Here is a 22867-nt window from a genome sequence, read left to right on the forward strand (position 1 = left end):
CCGCTACTGGCAGCCCAGGTTCGGATCTGGGCGCGTACCAACACACCGCTTATCCGGCCACGCTGAGGCGGCGTCCCACATACAGCAACTAGCAGGATGTCCAACTATAACATACAACAATCTACTGGGGCTTTGGGGAGAAAAAGGAAAAAAAAAAAAAAAGGAGGAAGATTGGCAATAGATGTTAGCTCAGGGCCAATCTTCCTCAGCAAAAAGAGGAGGATTGGCGTGGATGTTAGCTCAGGGCTGATATTCCCCAGGGGGAAAAAAAAGAAAGTTTTGAGATATAATTGACATACTGTACAAGTCACCCATTTAAGGTGTACAATTTAATGGTTTTTAATGTATTAACAGAGTTGTGTAACCATCACCACAATTAATTTTAGAACATCTTCATCGCTCTAAAAAGAAACCTTGTACCCATTAATATTCACCCTATTCTCCCCACGACCCCAGCCTTAGGCAACCACTAATCTATTTTCTGACTCTATAGATTTCCCTATTCTGGAAATGGCATATAAATGGAATCATAGAATATTCCCAAAGACTACTCCATTACATGATCTTTTGTGGCTAGCTTCTTTCACTTAGCATAATGTTTTCAAGGTTCATCCATGTTGTAGCATGTATCAGTACTTCATTCCTTTATATTGCCAAATAATATTCCATTATATGGCTATATCACATTTTCTTTATTCACCAATTGATGGACTTTTGAGTTGTTTCCATTTTCGGTCTATTATGAATAATGCTGCTATGAACATTCCTGTACAAGTTTTTATGTGAACACGTTTTCATTTCTATTGGGTCCACTGCATAGTTATGCTCTTAACCAGGTGTTGCTCCCTGTGGTTTAACTCTTGTTCATATGTTGAACTCATGATCTCCCTCTCCACCCCCAAGTCTGCTCCTCTTCCAAAGTACACGACAGGTTCCACCACCTATCCTGTTGCACAATCCAGAGACTTACCCGTCAACCTTAGCGCCTCCCTCAACTCCTCCATCCTCCCCCCCCACTGCAGCCCATGTCCAGTCCAGTCGCAACTCAAATAGAATCATTCCCCAAAGAGGGCTTTGCTGACATTCTAGAATCAATCAGGCCATTAATTTTTACACACTTATATCCCTCTCTTTATATTTGTAGGATTATTTGATTAATGTCTGTTTGCTCACAGTTTTGTCTCAAGTGCTTAGCATAGTGCCCACTTTATAGAAAGGCTGTAAGCCTCTCAAGATTGGCTATATATCACATTTCCTTTATAATATCCCACAGATCCCAATACACTAATATTGTCAATAAACATTTGTTGACTTGAACTGCTTTTATTTCCTTTTTTTACAATTTTTTTTATTAAGGTATAATTTACATATAGCAAAATTCACCCATTTCAGTGTACAGTTCCATGAGTTTTGACAAATGTATAAAGTCGTGTAATCACCACCACAATTAAGACACAGAACATTTCATCACCCCCAAATTTCCACGTGCCCCTTTGCAATCATCTTCCTCCCACGTTATTCCCTAGAAACCTCTGATTTGTGATTTTCTGTCCCTATAGTTTTGCCTTTTCCAGAGTATCACATAAATCTAATCATACATTATGCAGCTTTTTGATTCTGGCTTTTCTTTCACTCAGCATAATACATTTAAGCTTCACTCATGTAATTGCAATAGCTCCTTCCTTTTTATTATTGAGTACTATTCCATTGATGGATGAACTACAATTTGTTTATCCATTCCCCAGTTAAAGAACATTTGGGATGTTTCCAGATTTTGGCCATTTACATAAATCAGTATAAACATTCAAGTACAGGTTTTTGTGTGAACCAAGGTTTTGGTCTTACTTGGATAAATACCTAGGAGTGGAATTGTGGGGTCATATGATAAATGTATGTTTAACCTTATAAGAAACGGTCAAACTGTTTTTCAAAGTGGTTGTATTGTTTTGCATCCCCACCAGCAGTGTGTGAGCATCCCAGCTGCTCCGCATCCTCGCCAGCACCTGATATTGAGAATTCTTTATCTAGTCTGGATTCTAGCCCTTTATCAGATATGTGATTGCAAATATTTTGCCCCAACTGAGGCTTGTTGTTTCATTCTCTTAATGATATCCTTCAAAGAGCATAAGTTCTTAATTTTGATAACCAATTTATCACTTTTTAAAAATTTTATGGGTCATGCTTTTGGTATTGTATCTAAGAACTCTTTGCCAAACTCAAGGTCATGAAAATTTTCTCCTAGAAATTTTATAGGTTTAGTGTTTACATTTAGGTCTTCAGTCCATTTTCTTTTTTATCTTGTGAATTTTTTCATCTGCTTTAGGTCCCAAATCTAATCTATGATTTACTTGTCTAAGCTGCTCTCCAGCCTTTAAGCTCTTAGAGGGGAGGGACTGTGTTTTCTCTGGGTGGGGTTGGCATTTGCATGACCCTGAGAGTGAGCTCTCCTTGAATTGTGAGCCCCCAGTACCTCACTTGCCTCGCTCTAGTCTCTGCCCCTTATTTTATTCATGTTCATATTTTCCACAACACCAAGCATTGGTTCTCTCACTTTAGATCCTGAGTAGATGTTACTGAAATTTAAAAATGAGACATTAGACTCGAGGGCTGCTTATCCCATTGAAAATTAAGGGAAATTAGCACAACTAGGAAAAATCATTTCTAGTCATTCAACAAGCACTGACTGTACATTGCATATCTACTATGTGCCAGATGTTTGAATGCTCCTCGGTGGCCCAGACCTCCAGGAAGTTATTTTATCCTGTGTGACCTTCTTATCACAGTGTTTATCACATTACCCAGAAACCAGGAATACAGTGCTGTATGGCCAACCAAAGTGCTCTAATAGGACGTTTTTTAAATCTGAAACACATTCAGGTGGAAGTAGCAGTGGATAGAGAAATAATGTGTGAGCCCTAAAAGTAGAAAGACAACTTTCTACCTCGAGTTTGAGGAGGACCAGACGTGAAAAGACAAGGGCTAAACTTCCAGGGCGATTTCCCTCTAGTTGCACTACCCACACCCCGACTCCCACCCCACCCCCACCCCCCAACATGAAAGAGTTTTCATGGAACATCCACTGTCTGGCGACCTGGGGAGAAGGGAAGGGGACTTTCTCCACTCAAGGGTCAGAGATTCAAACACTCAAGGAAAAACCCAGTCTGTCTGGAAGCTGACTTCCTGGCTATCTTAATCTTAGCTTAATTGGAGCTACCACAACCAAAATACCATAAATTGGGTGGCTTATAAACAACAGAAATTTATTTCTCACAGTTCTGGAGGCTGGAAGTCTGAGGTCAGGGTGCCAGCATGGTCAGTGAGGGCCCTCTTCCAGGATGCAGACTTCTCCTTCTATCCTCACCTGGTGGAAGGCGCCTAGGGATCTTTCTGGGGCCTTTTTTATAAGGCACTAATCCCAGTCATTTGGACTCCACCCTCATGACCTGTCACCTCCTAAAGACCCCAACTCCTAATACCATCACCTTGGGCATCAGGATTTCAACATATGAATTTTGGGGGGACACATTCAGACCATAGCACTGCCCTGCTTCAGAATGTTTTACAGCAGGCACTCGGTGTCAGCAACGATGAGAGAGTCACCCTTGGGTGTCAAAGCAGCCGACCTAGACATGTGTGGGCTTTGCTTATAGAAGGGGTATTTCAGTGTGCTGGGGGTGGTAGGTAGATGCTCCCCCGCGCCTTTGCTCATGTGTTTGGGCAAAGAAGACACAGTGGCTAATGAAGGACAAATCCATTCTCACCTCTGAAAAGATCTTAAAGAACTTCAAAGCTTTGACAGAGCATTTTGTCTCAGACTGGAACAAATCCATTTAAATACCGTGTGTGTGTGTGTATGTGTGTGTGTGTGTGTGTGTGTGTTTTCTTTTTAAATTATATAGATTGAGAAATGGTGAACATAAAGCTTAGTGATTTGAATTTCTTAAGCACCTCTGGGGCAGGAAAAGACTCATTAAAAGAAACTTCATGACCTTGGCATTTTGTATCGTTTAAAAGTAACCAAATACAGAAAATGGAAATGAGATGTCAAGATTTCAATTTTAATTTTAAAGCAAACATAGTCCCTTCCCAGTGATTAATAATTAAAATAAACTTCATACATCTAAGGAGGAACAGCCGAATTTGGGCACTGTTTTTAAAAACTATAATTTGTGAACCACCAGCCCCAGAATCACTTGAGAGGTTTGATAAAAATCTCTCTCTCTCTCTCACACACACACACACTCACATGCACACACAATCACACACACACGCACAGAGAGAGAATTAGTGGGTCCCACGTTAAACCTATTGAATCAAACTCTGGTGGTAAGGCCTAGGAGCCTGCATTTTTAATAAACTCCTGGGATATAGACATGATCACTCAAATTTTAAAACTGCTAATGTATGGGCTCTTTTCTCTTCATGGTGATAACACTCAATGCTAAATACTAATAGTACTAACAATAATAATGATAATATTTTGCTAACCATTATTGAGTGTTACTGTGTGCCTGTTTTAAGTGCATAACATGCGTTAACTCACGTAATCCTCTCAGCGGCTCTCTGGGATAAGCATCTTCATCCTCCTCACTGTGGCAATGAGGAAAGTGAGGCATGAGTAACTTGTCCAGGTGAAGCCGTTGGTCAGTGGCTCCCATCTAAAGGAGTCAGTACACAGGGTGCCTGATGGCCTACAGGGGAGGGTGGAACTTGCAGGTCCCTTTGCCCCTGAACCTGGCAGAAATGGTGCACGCTGGCATCAATGCCCCGAGTTCTAACCTAGCCTAGGGCCAGGCTCCACCCTAACAGCAAAGTTCCTTGTGGGAGGAGGAGACCTGCCGCCATCTGATTGGCCGACCCTGTTCTGCCCAGAGGGACTCTGTTCCTAAGGTGGGTTGTGCCTGCTTCAGGCTTCACCTGCTGAAAACATTCCAACTAGGTTGAGCCATTGAGGCCTGCTAGGCAAGCCAATTGATAACCAGGCAAAAGTTGATCTTCTTTTCTAGGAAGGAAAAAATCAGATCCTTATCTGCCTCCCTGGTGTTAGAGAAGCAGGCCTTGTTTCTCCATACCTGGGCAGGAGCATCATGGTGCTCTGAGGCCCTAGGTCAGCACCCTGGAGGAGTCTGGCTCCGACCTCCATCTGCTCCAACTTGCTGAGGAGTTAGAGACCATTCTTCACTAGTAAGGATACAATATTAGTATCCTAGGGCTGCCCTAGCAAATTACTACAAACTGGATAGCTTAGACAACAGAAATTTATTCTCTCATAGTTCTAGAGTCCAGAAGTTCAAAATCATGGTGCAGGCAGAGCCATGCTCTTGCTGAAGGCTCTAGGAGAGGATCCTTCCTTGGCTCTTCCAGCTTCTGGAGCTCCTGGCATTCCTTGGTTTGTGGCAACACAACTCTAATCTCTGCCTCTGTCTTCTCTGAGTGTATCTCTGCATCTTCTCCTTTTCAGTCTCACATAAGGACCCCCATCATTAGATTTCTGGCCCTCTCGAATCTAGGATGATTTCCTCTTTAGATCTTTGCCTTAACTACATCTGCAAACACCCTTATTCCAAATAAGGTCACATTCTGAGGTCTGGGGGACATTATTTCAACTGACTGCAGATGCTTTCACATGTAAGGGTTCAAAAATAAAAACAACTGCCTTTACGTAAAAGAAGAGTTTGCGATCATAACTCCTGGCTTCCTTGTTCTCATTGCCCCTCCAGCCAGGCCCTGAAGACAGTCACTAAATTTCCCTGGAGTGACTGCCTCAATAGAAAACTTAAGACTGGAGTTGTTTATACTCACCCTCCTAGCAAACAATAGACTGAAGAAACAGTGAGCACACTGGAAAAAAAAGTTGTTTGGTACAGGATTTCTAGGCCATTTTTTTCAACATTCAGAGGTTTCGCAAGGTTTTGAGTGGAGAAGGGGAGGAGAATAGATGCCAGTGGATTGTTTTTCCTTTAAGCAACCGAGCACCTGACAGGTTCTCTCTCATCTCAGGCTTCTTTCTTTAAATGGAGACAATCTCCTTGCAAATGAGGTGACATGTGAGCGGCTTCTGGTGGAACCTATTCAGAGGGCTGGACGCCCTGCTGTGCTGACGGAAGATATCAGGATCTCCTAGGGAGTCCTCTGGGGACTGTAGCCCTCTCTGCAAGGGCAGACTTCCTAGGCCTCATCTGACTTCTGGTCCCATGAATTAGGGTGACAGTGAGTGACAAAGCCTGACGATGGGTGTTTGATTAGTCACAGACCAGCTCCACTCTTGACCCGAAACGATGCACTGTGGGGTTCCCAAACTTGCTTGATCATCAGAATCACCAGGAAGCTTTTAAATTTTGTTTTAAGACACAGCTTCCCAGCTCCCACCCCAGAACTACCGAATCAGAATCTCCTTGTGGACTGAAGCATGAGCTTTGCATTCACACCTGGGCTCAGTCTTGGCTCCTCCCCCAACTCCTCCTGTGAGCTTGGACAAGTCACGCAACCTCTCATCTGTGTATCAGGGGCAACAACACTTACCCAGGTTGCTTGTGCAAGTCCTGCATTCAGGGGAAGCCATTTGATTAAAATAATGATTAATAAATATCAGCAATTTACTCTGAGTTGTCTGAAACACCCTGTTTTTATGTGGAGGAGGGGAGTAATCATTTTATTTAAAAACAGAACCAAACAAGAGAATCTGGCTGACTCTTGCTCTGATCTGCTGGGAATGTGACTGCCCATCAACACTTCCTAACTTCTCATTAAGAAGCATATGTTTTGAGACAATAGCAGGAACCAAAGAACGTACCCTTTCTGTGCCAGCATCCTTCCAGTTTAAAAGAAAATGCTGTTATTCATGGCCAGCCTCCACCTGGCTGAGACAGGCTGGTATTTGTCTTTGCAAAGATGGTCCTTCTGGTAAATCTTCAGAAAACCTCGTGCTAATGTGGAGACCCCAGAGAGCTGTGATGGCCTTAGGAGGAATGTGGCTTTTGGACTTGATGGCAGGGGGTTAGAATTCACCCACTTGCCAGTGGGCTTCTCCCAGTCCTGGGTTTACCCTTCGCAGATTAAGTGCGATAACCTACACAGAGTATTCAGCCCAGCACCTGGCACTCCAGAAGCCCTCAAAGAATGCCACCACACCACCATCATACCATCCTTTACTATCATCTGAACCCACATCCCTCGAGCCCGATTCCCAAACTCCGGGTCTCGAAGCTGCCCAAGGCTCTGCCCTGCCTCCAGGCCCCTCAGGATGTTCTGCGAGGGCCCACCAGTAACACACGCTAAGGGCAAAGCAGAAACAGCCTCTGCTTTGGATGGAGATTTTCCTAAGGCAATTTTTCTTTTTATCTGACGGGAAGGGCTGAGTTAAGAGGCTGCAGCAGGGGGACAACACAAATAAATACAGAAAAGCCTCTCCAGGGGCTGCTATTGTGCTTAGTACAATGGCAGGCTCTGGAGAGCATTTTTATCCAGTTGAGACTGGAAAGTAAAATAAACGTGGTCATATTACACCCTCCTCCAGAGCCCCAACTTGCTACAGCCTTCCCGAGTGCCGCAGGAGTGAAGGGGCACTTTGTCAGAGTCCTGGCCTGGTGTGAGGGAGAACCTACAGGGCGGAGGCACGTCCTCAAGGTTGGGTCGGGATTCCCAGAAGCTTTGGGCACTCGTCCCCTGACCACCCTGGGCTTTCTTAAAAGCTGCCAGCACCAAGTCCCCACCCTTCCCAGGACTTTCCGGCTAACAATAAGCCACGGCCAGCAGGGCAGGGCTGGCGACACACCCAGGCTGTTGGGCTCTGAGGGGAAGAGAAGCCCCCTCCCGCAATGGGGAGCAGGGGCTGCATAGGACTGGTGGCTTTCTGGAGCGGAGGAAATGTCCCCAAATACTGTAAGGATTGGCAGCTCAGCCTTTGCTGCCTTTGATGGCTTTGAAGTGAGTCATACAATTGGAAAGATCTTTCTGGAACCAAAGCCATCTTGAGTCTCAGCTCTTTTGCAGCTGGCGTTTCTAGGCATCCCTCGAGAGTAGGCCAGGGAAATCCTCCCCACCCAGGAAACGGGGGAGCCCAATGGCTCTAAAACCCCTCAGAAAGAGCCGAGCCCCAACTGGTACCTTTGGATGCTTCCATTTTGAGCAGCCTGACACCCTGGCTGCCGCAGTGCCCGGGGGCTGCCTGAGCTTCTGCATGACACTTGCCCACATGCCAAGCTTGGAACTGGGGAGCCTGGGTTTGAATCTCAGCCCCACCACTCGGTAGGCGGATCTTGTGTAAGACACTTGGTCTCAATTCTAAAATAGAAATGATGTCAGGAGCTTTGTGAAATCAACCACGTGATATGCTTAGCTCAGGACTGGGCAAGTGAGTCCTTATTAGATGACGGTAATTTTACTAATACAAGCTAATGTTTGAGTGCTCATTTTGTATCATGCTGGGTCCTGTTCTACATGATTCTCACAATAACCCTTTGAGGTAGGTATTATTATTCCTATTTTATAGAAGTGGAAATTGAGGCTTAGAGAAGTTAAGCAAATTGTCACTAGTTACACAGCTAATTATTGACGGAGCTAGACTCAAACCCAGGCAGTTTGATGCTATAGCCTGCACTCAGCTGCCATGTAATACTGTTATTACTATTACTTGGCACATCTTCAGGGGACCTCAATCTTAGACTATTATTGGACAAAGAGAGTGCTGTTATTGAAGCATATAAAAGAAGTTGTGGGCTTGTTTTAATGCTGGAGTATTCATATAAAGACTAGGGGGGAAAAAAGCCCAAACAAAAACTAAAATTCTCGAATGATTAAGCTATTTAAAATAGTATAGACCTCATCCAAGTACCAGAACCCTCATCACCTCACACCATCTGTTAATATAATGCTTTCCTGTGCTTCCTATGTTTCTGCCTTACTTCATTTGGCCTCACAACCCCATAAGAGAGCCAGAGCAGGTATTCATTCCTAACAGTCCGATCGGGAAACTCAGGCTCAGGGAGCTTATGGGGTTCTTCAGTGTAAGTGGCTAATTACTCTTAATAAAGATCACTAAAGTTTCTCGAGCAATTTCTGTGTGCTAAGTACAGTACTGTGCTCAACATGTGTTATCATAACATAGCAACAATGTTTGATGGGTATCATTACCTTGTCCATTTTGAAGATGAACAAATTGAGGCCTAGAGGGGCTAAATAACTCGCCCTAAGACACACAGCTAGTGAGTACCCCCAACTGTTGTCCATAACCCTGCCGTGGTGGTAGTGATGGGGCTCACGGCCAGACTCAAGGGAACTGGCCAGTCTCACACTGAGAACCTGCTTTGTGCAGTGCCCCCGGGGAGATTCAGAAGGTGGGAGACACAGTCCTTGCCTTCAAAAGCTCAGAGGCAGTGGAACGCAGAGGAAAACAGCACAGGATTTGAAGTGGGACAGACCTGGGTAATCCCAGCTCTGCTGCTCACTAGCTGCGTGATTAGGCATGTTTAATCAGCCTCCGAGCTCTGGTTCCTCACCTGTAGAGTGGAGCTACAATTATCTGTCTTGCAGGACTGTCATGAGGGCTATAGCTAACACAAAGCCTGGCACTCAATATAAAGATCTCACTACAACTAAACTGAGCAGAAAAACATGCAAAGCCAGCAGTACCAGGCAACACTTGAAAAGTGTCAAATGTGATGCTCCACCATAGGTATGCAAAGAATTTACTCGGAAGGTTGGGTTGGGCCCATCAAGACAGGCTTTTGAGAGGGTGTGAACTCAGGCTTGTCTTTGATTTAGGGCAAATGGAGCCCATGGGAAATTCACATGGTAACTCCAAGAGCTATGGGCAACTGATTTCAAATAGTCAACATTGCCATTACCTCCTGTCCCTGGGGCCAGATCTTCTCTGCTCTCCACCTCCTTGAAGAACTAGACATTGTACAGAAGAAATGCCATTGGCAAAGCTACAGAGGCAGGAGAGGGCATGGGTTGTTCAAGGAACTCACAGTGGTTTGGAAGAGCTGGAGGGCAAGGTTAAAAGGTGGGGCATTGTGGGAGGGGAAGCCGAGTGGTGGGCGAGGCAAGGCCCGCTCATGAAGGGCCTTGGATTCCCCACATAGGCTTTTGAGCTTTGCTGTGAGTGTGTGAGGGCTAACCACGGCAGTGAGGCACAGAGGCAACTTTCAATGAAATGGTGATCAATAGTGGCAAACGCCACAGAGAGCACAAGATGACTGAAGATAAATAGTGGCTGTGGTAATTATGGACCAAAGTGGTGATGCTGGGGTGGGTGGAGGCCAAAACGAGTAGAGCTCAGACCTCTAGCGGGGGCCTCCTGACCTGTTCTACAGTAGTGAACTAAGGCATGCCAACTGTCTTGAGAATAACCTCAGTTTCCAGCTTCCAGTTGTGGGTCCACCTGAATGCTAGTGCTACTGGCCCCTGGACAGGTGTTACAGACTGCATGTTTGTGTTCCCCCAAAATTCATATGTCAAAACCCTAACCTAACCCCCAAGAGGAAGGTATTAGGAGGAAGGGCTTTTGGGAGGTAACGAGATCATGAGGATGGAGCCCTCATGATGGGATTAGTCCCTTATAAGAGGAACGTGAGAGCTTACTTCCTCTCTCTGCTCTCCACCATGTGAGGACAAAACACGACGACAGTGGTCTACAAACTCCAACAGGCTCTCACCAGACACTGGATCTGCCAGCACCTTGATGTTGGACTTCCCGGCCTCCAGAACTGTGAGAAATAAATGTTTGCTGTTCAAGCCACCCAGTCTATGGTATTCTGTTATATATGCCCAAACTGATGAAGACAACCGGCTTGATAGACAAACAGTAAAAGGCTGTGGTGGGAGTAGGCCATCTTGAGTATAAATAGATCCTTGCATTTTCTGGCAAGCCCGAAATCTTGGCAGTAAAGATGACAAGTAAGTTGAAACCTGGAAGATTTTCTTCACTGAAAATTTAATAATGCAGGGGAGGTCCAAGATTTGAAAGATGTTTCTCCCCATCGCATTCTAGTTTCTTAGTAAAATGGCCCACACTCACGCCAGTTCAGAAGCTCCTGTCCTCACACCTCCTCACATCCCCAACCTTGTCTAAATGATGAGATTGTGTCACAAACAAAATCAAACACCAGCTAGACCAGCACACTGCAACAGCTCTGTTAAGTATTTTTTTTCTTTAGTCGACTTGGTCAATATGGTCTGGAGTATTGGACAGTCCCAGAATATACCATTGCTATTTGTTGAATTTCCCCCTCTAACCGGCCTTCCTGATAAAAATGCCTCCCTAAGCCTTCGAGGTTTGATTCTGATTGTGTGTTGGTTTTGGAAGTTGGGCTGGTACTTTTTCAAATGTGACAGATCTTTAAAAGGAGCAGGAGAACAAGAAAGAAAACACGGTGTGGAGGCATTTACGAATAAAGCACACACTTTATTCACTGAGTTGTGAGTACAACAGTGACGCAGAGCGTGGCGCAGAGGGGCGGCAGGCGCTGCCTGCAACAGGAGCGCAGGGCAGGTCGGAATCGAGAAGCACAGCGACACAGGGCCAGCTGGCAGCCTCCACCTCTGCGTGCTAGCACGCGGTACTTGGGGCGCAGACGGACACCCACTCACTTCCACGGGGACACGACACATCTTTTAAACAGCGGTTCTTCCCGATATTTGCTTTCATAGCCTGAAAGGGGAGGGAGGGCAGGAAGAACTGTATATGCCTTCCAACACTTGGGAAAAAATGCCATAAACCCAACTTAAAAATGAAAGAACCGCGAGAGCTTCGATGGGGGATTGTCGGCAACTCACAGAAACCACACACATTTATTACTGGACGGGTCTGTACATAAAACCCCAAAGAACATCAATTTTGTGGACATTCGTTTTCTCTTCCATAAAGAAACAAATGCCTATACAATCATTAAGTGGCTCATCGCCTTTCTGAATGTTAGTGTATACAGTATTGTCTCCTTCTGCCTTTGGTGAAGGGGCTCAGAAAGGGTCTCATGGGATCTTCATTCTTGGGAAGAGACACTTTTGGGAAGAATTTTATTTAATGACAACAATCACCACTCAATTACACTAAGCATCAGAAAATGTTGGATTTGTTTAATTTTGCTGTGTACACATACATCATCTAGAAAGCTTTTTCAGCTTAAACTGATCATCTCCCCCTTTCTTTTTGAGTTTGCCACGCATTAAACTTGCCCAAATAAAAACACAAAAATCCATGTGCAAAGCATATCAGTCACCATCTCCCCACTGCTTCCTGGGCAGCAAATGGAAAGACAGTCATTTTCTTAAAATGCCAAAGTAAAAGTTTCTCTTTCTTTTCATTACAACACAGTTGGGTAGTTCCCTTAATGTACTCTAAAGTGGTGCCATTGCAAATCTCAAGCCTAAAACAACCTCTTTTGCTGAACAGAACATTATTCAGAAGGGAGCACTAATGACTGAGTTTTAGGGCATACTGACAAACACTTGGTTTGTAAAAGAAAGTAATTTTATAAATCAAATAAAATCAAAGCTGGCTTAGGAAGTAGATTAAACAGTGAGCAGAAACACAGAAGAGGTAAAAACTGAGCTGGCTTCAGAGGACGCAGAATTCATTTTCCTTCCACCATCTTTCGAGACAGTCAGAAAGAGGGCTCTGTGAGCCTACAGCCTGGAGGGGTCACCTGTCCCTTCAACACGTAGGAGAATGGAAGAATGCTAATACCAAGTTTGCTTTGAAGAGTTTTTAGAAAGACCTACCTAGTCAAAAGTGGTGAATTTGAATTTTTTAAACTTGCAAAAGCGTATATACTTTATATAATCAGCTGAGAAGCAATTCTTTAGAAAAAGGTGTTTGTTTTAAAGTGTAAAGAAATTAGGTGAAAGTTTTATAAACATTTCCAGCAAGGCTTCTCCAAGCGGAGTTGATTGACAAAACCAGATTAGGGGATGAGAATTGAAATGAGTTGCTCCAGCCTCACCTCAGAAGAGGAAACTCAGCTTGGAAACAAGAGAATTGGGAGAAGGGGGAGAGACTAGAGGACATGACCGATAAAAGCTACTTTTTTTTTTTTTTGCACCTTTTTACCCATTAACTCTAGCTTTTCTGTTCAAGGTTTCAGAGAACAGGCAGTTTAACTATTGAAGAAGTCACATTAAGAATGTTTCATAACTAACCCAAACCAAAATATGGATGCATAGCCAGCTGTCCGAGTTTCCAAATGCGCTTTATGTCTCATCATAATTCACACAGGAAGACTAAATGGCATCCTGGCTTTTCTGGAAGAAACTTCAAAGAAAGCACTGACTTCCATATTGCCATAGAGGCCTCCTTGATTTCATGCAATCAGCGTATGCTTAAAGAATCACAAGTAAGTCCAATGCTCAAAAATGTAGCCCTTTATGTATGCACTGGGGAAGCTTGCCACGTGCATAATTCCTTTCCTAGAGTGAACAATCCCTGTTAATTTGTGTTAACAACTAGAATTTTTACATAGGGATCAAGCAGAGAATGCTGATTTCCCGTGCAGTGGCCTGGACATTTTGGGGACAAGCATGCCGAGCCCAGTTTAACAAAATGGATAGGGCATGGTAGCCCATATATTAGATTTGGCAGTTTGGAGAAACAGATTGCTCCATGACCCATCCCTCTAGAGGGAGCCTTCTGCTGGGGAGTGGAGTTGAGGAGCCCACTCTGCACTGCAGTTTCCAATGCCCCCTCCCCAGGGCACAACACCGTTCTGCTTGCAGACAGGAGGCAACTGATGTTTTCTGGCAATGCATATTTGCATCGTGTAGTTTAAATTTGCTAATACACTTGATATGGAAAGAAGCTCCCCCCGCCCCCACGCTGTATGCAGAACTGAATCCAAAAGATACAAGAAAAATCGAGTTTCATTAGTGCGAGCAGATTTGGGGTTCAGTTAACTACTGCTGCAATTTTTCTTACACTGACATTTGATCTGCAGGTGCATTAACCAATGAAAATATTGAGGGTTCTTTATTATCCCCATAATGAAGAAAATCTCTCTGCCAGCCTAGCGCTGGAACCCATCTGGCCATCCTTGTCATTGATTGTGGCAGAGAAACACTGGGAATACACCATAGTCCCCACCCCTCACACTTTGCCAGAGCAAAGCAAGGACTAAGGGGCACTGGCATCGTGATAAAGCTCCCAGCATAGGAAAGGACAGAGAGAAGATGAGACAGCGGAAATCTCGGATGAAGCAAGAGGCAACTGATATATGAAGGGGCGACACTGCAAGGAAGAGCTGGTCTCCTCAGGTCCGCCCTGTCAGAGCTGTTTGCAAAATATGTTAGTAGGTCAAACACGCACACACACACACACACACACACGCGAATTTGTGAGAACAGTCCTCAAACATTCAGCGCCTAGCACTGAAAGGACAGGCAAATTCAGATGCCTCCAGGAAGAGCGCAGGAGAACACCACAAAGCGATTACAGTACTCACTTCACATCACCCAGCTGATGGAGTGTGTCACAAGGTTGGGGTCTACAGCACAGGTTCAGAAACTATTCTGCTTGCTTTTTACCATTGGTGTTGTCTATTAACATCCTAATCCTTGGTGCCAGTGGGAAGAATTTCTGAGCTTTTATTATCAGCGGCATAGGCAGCTGAATTCACACGTTTTCTCCTTTGGCTTTAGAACCAAGCTTAAATTCCTAAGCAGAGCCCCAAAGCAGGAAAATACATGTGACCTGACCTCCCGTGTGTGGAGGTGGCGATCCTCTCCCTCATCCAACTCATGGCCCACTTAAGTCATAGCCTGAGGCTTCCAGGAATCATGATCTGGTCCTAGATGCAAGTTTTGGTGAAATCCTAGGCTGCCATTTGAATCTTATGTTGCCAAGTTTGAAGACTCTGGTAAGATGCTCTGATCCCCATACACAGCCCGACCCTAGGTCTGTGGTCTTCAGTCTGATGCTGACCTGAGCTACATCAGTCATGGAGTACGCTGGCCTCCAGGCACCAACACCCCCCCATGAAGGACATGGTGTCGGGGATACAGTTTGGCCTCACTCTTGATCTCTGAGGCAGGCGCACCTGTGCACACGTCCCTTAGAAGCTGCAGCACAGTGGGACAAGCATTCAAGCAGAAATGAAATTAAAAAGCACATGCAGACTCACAAAACCACCCTGGGTGAGTGAAAACACACAGACACATCCATACACACAAACCATGAAGTCCCCAGTGCTGGGCCAGAAGGAAAGCTGCAAAGGCCAAATTAAATCAGTCTGAGGCAATCTATCTTGGAGTCGCAGAGATTTAAAATGGAAAAACAGGCCTTTCCTTAGCCTACTACAGAAAAGACCTTAAAAAAAAACAAAACCAGCGTGGACTGGATCTGAATCAGAGGATGCCAGATATAGAGCAGGGGTGCTGGTGGAAGAACTCGCACTGGGAGGACACAGAACTTTTTTTTTTGGCTACAGTGCTATGGCCCGTGGGCTAACATCATCTAACAGCATGCAACTGGGCCAATCTGGAGACAACTCTTCCCTTCCCTTTTTCTGCAAAGGGAGCCCGAGACAGCTCCCGTCCTTGGTGGGGAGGAAGAAGGAAGCACACTATCTGATGCAGAAAGAGAGTTAAGGGAGGTTTTCTTTTCATTCCTTTTCCTTCTCTTTCTCTTCAAAAAATTTCTTTTTTAATAATAGCTAAGTATTTTGCCAACCAGGTCCTAGCAAACAGTAGAGAACAACGAGCTTGTCAGAAATTACTCTGACTGCTATTCAGCCTGCTCAGACCGAGCTGCCGGGTTCCCCGACTCGGATTTCCATCCTGCTGGGGCGCAGGCAGGGCTGCATGAGGCCAGGTGAGGAAAGGCGCGTGCAAAACGGCTGCTACCACGTGGAGATGTCCCTCAGGCTCTTCCTTCTTAGCCACAGTGCTACATAATAAATATATTCATACTCTGGAATTATTACAACTGCTTTTTTTCCATGCGGCATCCTAAGGGCACTTGCTGGCTCTTATCCATACAGTCAGCACTACTGTTGGACAACAGTTAAAAGAAAACAAAAGAAGTAGCTCCTGTTGTATACATAAGGTGATGTAAAAAGGTCACATGTGAACACGACTGTCAAGTGCGGGAACATAGAAATTTCTACCCCATTGCTTCTCGGCAAGTGTTGCCGTGGGTCAGCTCAATATTTGGCTCACCGGTATTTCAATCAGATTCTCCCTTTCTGTTGTTGCTGAGGGACAGTGGTTTGCAAATTCTCCAATCAACTTTGGGCCTTAATACAGCATCCTGTGCGTCACGCCATTGTCAGTCCTTTTGCTAACTGCTGTCTACGTGTGTGACTCAGAAGAGTTTTGCTTTCTTCTTCATGTCGTTGCGTCTCCAAAGAGGTAACTTGTCAAACTCCTGTATGGACATGCCAAAGATTTCCCGAAACACTTCTGGGGCTAAGTGGCGCTGTGATGGGGAAAAGAACAGTGGTCAGTCCTGATGGCCACACGGATGGCCTTGAGAGTTGCTCTCTAGTTTACAAGTAATCATTTTGAAGAGCAAGGCAGAGTGACGGAAGAGGAGTTCACCTCTGAGGCCTGTTAGCAGACACTGGACCCGATGGTTCCTCACCTGGTCCGGCCAGGTGAGGCGCCCTCCCCACCAAACAAAAGAGCTGGCAGAGTATTAATGATTAGTATAATGACATGGAATGGTGCTGGGACATAGGAAGGGGATGCTGGAGGCAACTCTAGGTCAGGTCCTTGGGATATTGACAAGGTGCAGGGAAAATGGACCATAGCAATAAGAAAGCCAGAGAGACTTCCAGGGTGGTCCTTGGGGAGCCCTGGGGCTTCCTCCTGTTTTAGCAACAGGAGTTCAGGTGGATGCCCTGTCTACTGAGGAGAACCTTCCATCTGTCATCCCTCCTAGAAAAGTTCTCTTAGGATACCGAAGCCTTTATTCTCTGTGCCAGGCTGACCTCGCGTACAAAGGTGCTGCCTTTGTGAGGGAAAAGTAACGATTCTTCATGAGACTGGCAGCCAGAGTTTTTCTTAATTAAAATCATCCAGATGGAAAAGCACAATGTTCAGTCTTCCATGTCTAAGGAGGTCTAGGGTATGTGTATCCAGATAACCCTTCAACAAGGAATGTGGAAACAGCCAAGAGAGAACCTTGTCCAGTGCAAACCTCTTTACTGAGAGCCTCTTCCCCTCTCTCAACAGACTCAGCTCAGGCTCTGGGAAAGATAAGGATCTGGGGATATCTGAAGAGGGATGGAGACCCCACTCTGCATCACCAGCCGTAATTATGGCAACGTCAAGTTCCCAAAGAAAATGACTAAAATCATACTGTATTCTCCTGGGTCATTCTGGATTTACCACACATTTTTATGCTGATCTCTTAAGGGTAAATTTGGGTTTTTCTTCAGCTATCTTAGTTGTACCTACAACATGAGGTTGATTCTTTTTCTTTTTTGTCTTCATTAAAACATTTCTTAGGGGAAAGTTGGGGGAAATGCACAGGGATTTGCAGTTGGGACTGGATTATTATTATTATTTTTTTTTACCTCCAGCCTGGTTCTGTCCACATCTCTTAGGATTTTGTTGCGCCCTCTGTTGGTCACCATAAGCATTTCATATGGAAATATCTGAGGAGCAAAGAAAAGCATCTCTTCTAGAACACTTCTGTCAGTTTTATTAACAAGAAGAATCTACCTAAAATCTAGTACTCCCAAGATAGAACTTCTAGAGATTATAATTAGAGCATCTGAGTGATGAGTGTTCCTCCCTCAAGACCAGCTGAAGTTTAAGTTTCCAGTGGATAGGTTTTTATACATTCCCAATTCCCCACCAGCGTCTCATGTAGCACTGTGCCTTTGGAGGGCTTTGTTAAGCGAAAGAATACAAACTTACTATGTATTAGGGATGAAGATAAAAATTGGAAGAGAACTGAAATTCAGGTACACATTTTATCTTTACATGATGCTGTTATATGGCAGGCTACTTTTGTGCAGGGTTCAACAATCTTGTTCCATGACCGGCTCATGAATCCATGGAGCCAGGCAGGCCCAGAAGCAGTGTTCTGGTAGATAATATACTGAAATAAGCCCCAGTTATTGGTACCAGGGAGCACAGCCCTTGAACACCTCTGGAGGTACAGGATGTTCTAGAGTTAGGGCGACCCAAACTAAGGAGGTTCCTCAGATGCAAGGTTTCAGTGTTAAAACTGGGGAAGTCCTGGGAAAACCGGAATGTGTTGGTCACCCTATCTGGTCTGTAGCTACTCCACTTAGCACTGGGCATGCCTTACAGTGCTCATGGCAGGGGCCAAGTTAATACTGAGGTCATTGGAGAGACGTGAAGGTCCTTCACTGTGAACACACAGCACCACATCCAGGGAGGGCTTGAACCTGCTGACGCGGTGTGACAAAACCAGCAGAACAGCCAGGTGCTTTATGACATGGCTTGCTAATGCACCAGCCAAGTGGGCATCAAGACTCTGAGAACGGTGAAAAGATAGGAAACCAGATCTTTTTAGGGTTACACCCCAGCTTGTCATCCCTATATGAGGGGCACCAGTTGTACTTGCCTTTGGTTCCAACATGTTGGGCATAGACACTCCTCGGTCCATTCTCATTGCAGGCATGTGGCCATCTGGAAGGGTCTGCAACAGAAAAGCTGGTTCAGGGAGGAGCACGTGACAGCGTGAGGAGCTGAGGGGAGAACTCTGCAGGCTCCCAAACCTCCCTGTTTGGGTCTTAAACCTCATCACCACTTTATAGATGTGTCATCTTCATCACCAAGGATTTTTCAAAATGAGATCCTTGCTGAATATGAGCAGGAATACTGCTATTCTATAATCAAGTTGGGGAAACAGCTTACCTTAATAGCTACTGACTAATCTCTGAATTTAGGCTCCATGCATGAAAGTATATGATACATCAAAAAAAAAAAAAAAAGCCAAGTCTATGATTGTTATTTTATTTTAATCTTAGTTTTCTTTGCATTTTGTTTCCTTTTCTCATTCTCCATCATAATTTTACCAGGTTTAGGTTCTAGGGAAAAAGGAATAGCACCAGAGCAGCTCTTTCCTATTGGCCAGACAGAAGTTCCTTTTCATTCAGGACCATGCAAAGGAGGGGAGGACCTAAAATAGTGAGTGGTTATAACTAAAAGAAAAAAAACTGCACATGGGTAGACCCTTAATGCCAGTCCACTTCCATCCCAGAGAGGACTCTCCAAGGCCAGAGAAGAGAGTCCTCTGACACCAAGCCTAATTCACGCCATGTCCCCAAGGCCTGCAGGGACAGCTTGACCCTGGCACCAGGCAGGCCTGCTCTTCATTGCTCAGCAACGCACGTCTGGATTGAAAAATGGCTGTTCTGCTGTTGTGGCCAACTCAAGAAGGACAAAGTGTTCCATACCTGGTAGTCTGAAAAGGAAAGAAAAAGAAAATATCAGAATGGGAAGCCCTTAGAAAAACATGGAAACATTAATAGAGAGACTATATTCTATTGCAGTTCCCCAAACGTTCCCCAGAGAACCACGTTCTGTCCCTGCTCCTGCTCTCTGCCCACACTGCCCATCTGCCTCCCTGAAGCCAGGAAATGCCTGCTTTGGTTTCAGTTATCAGTTAAAACACTCTTTTCTCTTGGAAGCTTTCCCTGACTCCCTCAAGGTGTTCCTTCCTTCGCTCTGCATCTCCCAACACAGCATTTATCACATGGAGCTTCTCTCTCACTCTCACGCAGCCATACGCATTTTAAGGGTAGGGGCCATGTCTTGCTTCTTGCTGTATCTCTAGGTATCTAATTGAATGCAGAGCACACAGCAGAACAATGATTCATTCTTACAAACTCGCTTCTCGTGGTCTCATTTCACCAGAGATCCTTTGACATTTTAATAAACGCTCTCTTAGATCACAGAGGAGGGATGTGGTCCTATGTTAGGATGTAATACGGCATGAACCCAGCCAATATACTCGTGACTGGACAGCTTCTCCTCAAACTCAGCCACAGTCAGTCAAGGCCCGGCCGCAGGAGCCTCACCTCGCACTCCTCCACTGACGTCCCCGTAGCTGTCGTACTGAGCAAAGTCTGTAGAAACAGGCTGAAAGGAGGAAAAACACGTTATTAGAAAATTTACTCTACAGTGACTGTTTTGGAGTCACGTGAAAAGGGAGAAAGGATTTACAAAATCCTAAGAATTCTCCCCAAGCTGAATTCCTGAACCCTCATTGTTTTTCTTTCCTATTTCCTCTTCTACTGCTAGGAAATCTTTGTCTTGTAGTACACCCAGTGCAACTGCTCAGCAGGCCCTTGGTAAGCAAGTATCTCTCCCTGATAAATAAAAATACATTTCTGCACATAGTTACACAATTACATTTGTTCTGTGCTTTGTGGGGAGGGCAGTTGCAACAAACTTTCTTATATCTTTTTACAGCAGAGATAATGGCTCAAATGATTACTTTTCTCCTGATTGTAAAAATATCTGTCACACATTTACTTAATCTAGTCTTCCCATAAGCTTGTACAAGCTATTCTTTTATCTAAAGTCAATTTCTCTTAATAGAAATATTATATTTTATCTATAACTCAAAGTGAATTTACCGGGAGATCAAGGAGATTACAATTTTCATTATGTTCCAACACGGAGATCACATTGTGAGACGTATTCAGACAATATGTCAGCACCTCAACCAGGACGGAAGGGGAAATAAATGCAGACACAATTCACTGCGAAATCTTACCCGGTGCAGCCCATTTCTTCCATAGCCTGGGAGGGATGAGGTTTTAGATGACAGAGCACGTGAAGCTGAATGAGTAAAAGGTGAAAAAGCAATTGTTAGGAAACTGGAAGTCCAATTCTTTAATGAAATTGGCAGTGTATCTTCTACCTTGCAGAACAGAAGATTTAGAAAAAATAATCCAAATAACATTGGGCTCAAATGTTCACAAAATGCTACCATATTTAGGCAATGCAGGGAGTGGGTGGAAAGTGATGTTACTAAGGAGGGGTGGGGAAGGAAGAAGTATTTGGCATGCTTTATCTCTGAATCCTCAATACAACCCTAATAACGCTGTTACTATTTCTATTTTACAGAAGGAAAATTAGGGCTAAGAGAAATTGAGTGTCTTGCCCAAGGTCGCTCAGCTTGTAAATAGCTGAGCAACGATTTAAACCCAGGGCTATTTGAATGCATGAGCCCATGCCCCAGCTGGCATGGCAGCAATGACTAACCTGGAAGCCAACCACATAAGTTATCAAGATCGACTGGCCAACCACAGTTGGACTCCCGGGAGGCCCAGGATAGGGTACACTGCCCAGCAGCAACAGCCTGGCCACTGGGCTTTGGAGAGAGCAGCCCTGGGCTTGAATTCTGGCTCTGCAGCTCAACACGTCTGCATCTTTGGGCATGCTACTTCATCTTTTTATATCTTCATTTGTTTTTTTTTGCTGAGGAAGACTGGCCCTGGGCTAACATCCATGCCCATCTTCCTCCACTTTATATGGGACGCCGCCACAGCATGGCCTGACAAGTGGTGCGTCGGTGTGCACCTGGGATCTGAACTGGCGAACCCTGGGCCACCGCAGCGGAGCGCGCACACTTAACCACTTGCGCCACTGGGCCAGCCTCTGTCTTCGTTTCTTGACCCATGTAGGGGTACAGTGCTATATATTCTTATTGAACAGAACTGCAGAATTAGAAGGAACTCTAAAGATTAGTAAATCATCTAATCCACGATCAATGCCAGTGAGCCATCTCTGAGAAGTAGCAGGGCATTCCAGTTAAGAGGGTGGGCTCTGCATTCTAATACTGGGACTCCTAAACCCTAGTTTTGCTAGTTATTAGCAATGTGACACTGGGTAAGTTACTTAAACTTCCTATCCCTGTCTTCTGATTTACAAATGGGGATGATGATGATACCATTTACTTCACTGGCATGTTGTGAAGATTAAGTGAAATATGTTTAGCAAAAGTGCTTGCATATAGTAAATACTAAACCCATTTTTAAAGGAACCCTCAAGAGAGAAAACCATGCAGTAATTCAGAACATGGGAGAATAAATCTTGTGGGTTAAGAGAGAATTGGCTTATGACAAATATAAGCAGAAGAAAATATACTGATAGACTATTTCAGCCCAGTATATAAGTAATCTCCTTTGAAAGTATCAAAAACAGCACCGGTATAGTCCTCAGCTCTTGTATTGAATATATTAATGTAAAATCATAAGGCTCAGAAAATGTTCATGCTCTCTACAGTCAAAAAGCATTCTGTTCTCCATAAGGATTTCCTTTTTGCTGCTTCCCTCTGACATGAGTATTCTAGAAGGTAGACTTAGCACATGGGAACTCACCCCTCATGGTTCCAAGGGCTCCCCCATTTCCAGCAGGAAGGAAACACACATTTAAGGAAGAACCCTGGCATGCTTCTAAATTAAGTTGACATGAAGTGGGTTTCCCATACTTCCTTTTCTGTAGAACACTCTATGGGTTCCACCAGAAATGGTCCTGCCTCTCCTGGAACAGTCAAGGCAGGCTCCTTGCAAGCAGGTGGCCGGCTCCCGGCTTGGGGAAGGTGGTAGGTTACTGCTCACCTGAGTTGATGGGAGAATCATAGCGACTGGCTGACAGAGATGACCTCTCCCGGCTCTCCTTCTCCATCTCCTCTTTCAGTATCAACTGCCCCAGGCCTGAGTTGAGCTATTCCCAAAGACAAGAAAAATGAGAGTAAAGTATGCAATTACTTTCAGAGAACTGCTGTTTCTTTTTAGGAGATCCTGCAAGAAGTTCCTGACTCTGGAGAGGCCTGGATGCATTTAGTCCCATGGAGAGGCCCGGATGCATTTAGTCCCAGACTCTGGTGTCCTCAAGAGGTAGGCTAAATTTTGGACCTTGTACCCGTCTTAGCCTTTTCAAGGTC

The 22867-nt window shown here is 44.8% G+C and overlaps 1 protein-coding gene across 2 annotated transcripts in view; it reads right to left on the reverse strand.

The window, feature by feature from the left end:
- Positions 1–13463: 13463 nt before the first annotated feature.
- Positions 13464–22867, reverse strand: part of ABLIM1 (actin binding LIM protein 1) — a 289715-nt gene continuing 280311 nt past the window's right edge. The window contains exons 17-23 of one of the 2 annotated variants that reach the window (XM_058544068.1): positions 22542–22647; positions 20693–20757; positions 19992–20052; positions 19368–19375; positions 18533–18607; positions 17511–17591; positions 13464–16408 (exon numbers count right to left, since the gene is read on the reverse strand). In XM_058544068.1, coding sequence (XP_058400051.1) covers positions 16295–16408; positions 17511–17591; positions 18533–18607; positions 19368–19375; positions 19992–20052; positions 20693–20757; positions 22542–22647 — 510 coding nt within the window. In that variant the 3' untranslated portion in view covers positions 13464–16294. Of the gene's footprint in view, positions 16409–17510; positions 17592–18532; positions 19376–19991; positions 20053–20692; positions 20758–22541; positions 22648–22867 lie in introns of those variants that run through there. The other variant, XM_058544067.1, reaches the window with a different exon arrangement.

This window comes from Diceros bicornis, chromosome 6, assembly GCF_020826845.1.
Source record: "Diceros bicornis minor isolate mBicDic1 chromosome 6, mDicBic1.mat.cur, whole genome shotgun sequence".
NCBI classification, from domain to species: Eukaryota; Metazoa; Chordata; class Mammalia; order Perissodactyla; family Rhinocerotidae; genus Diceros; species Diceros bicornis.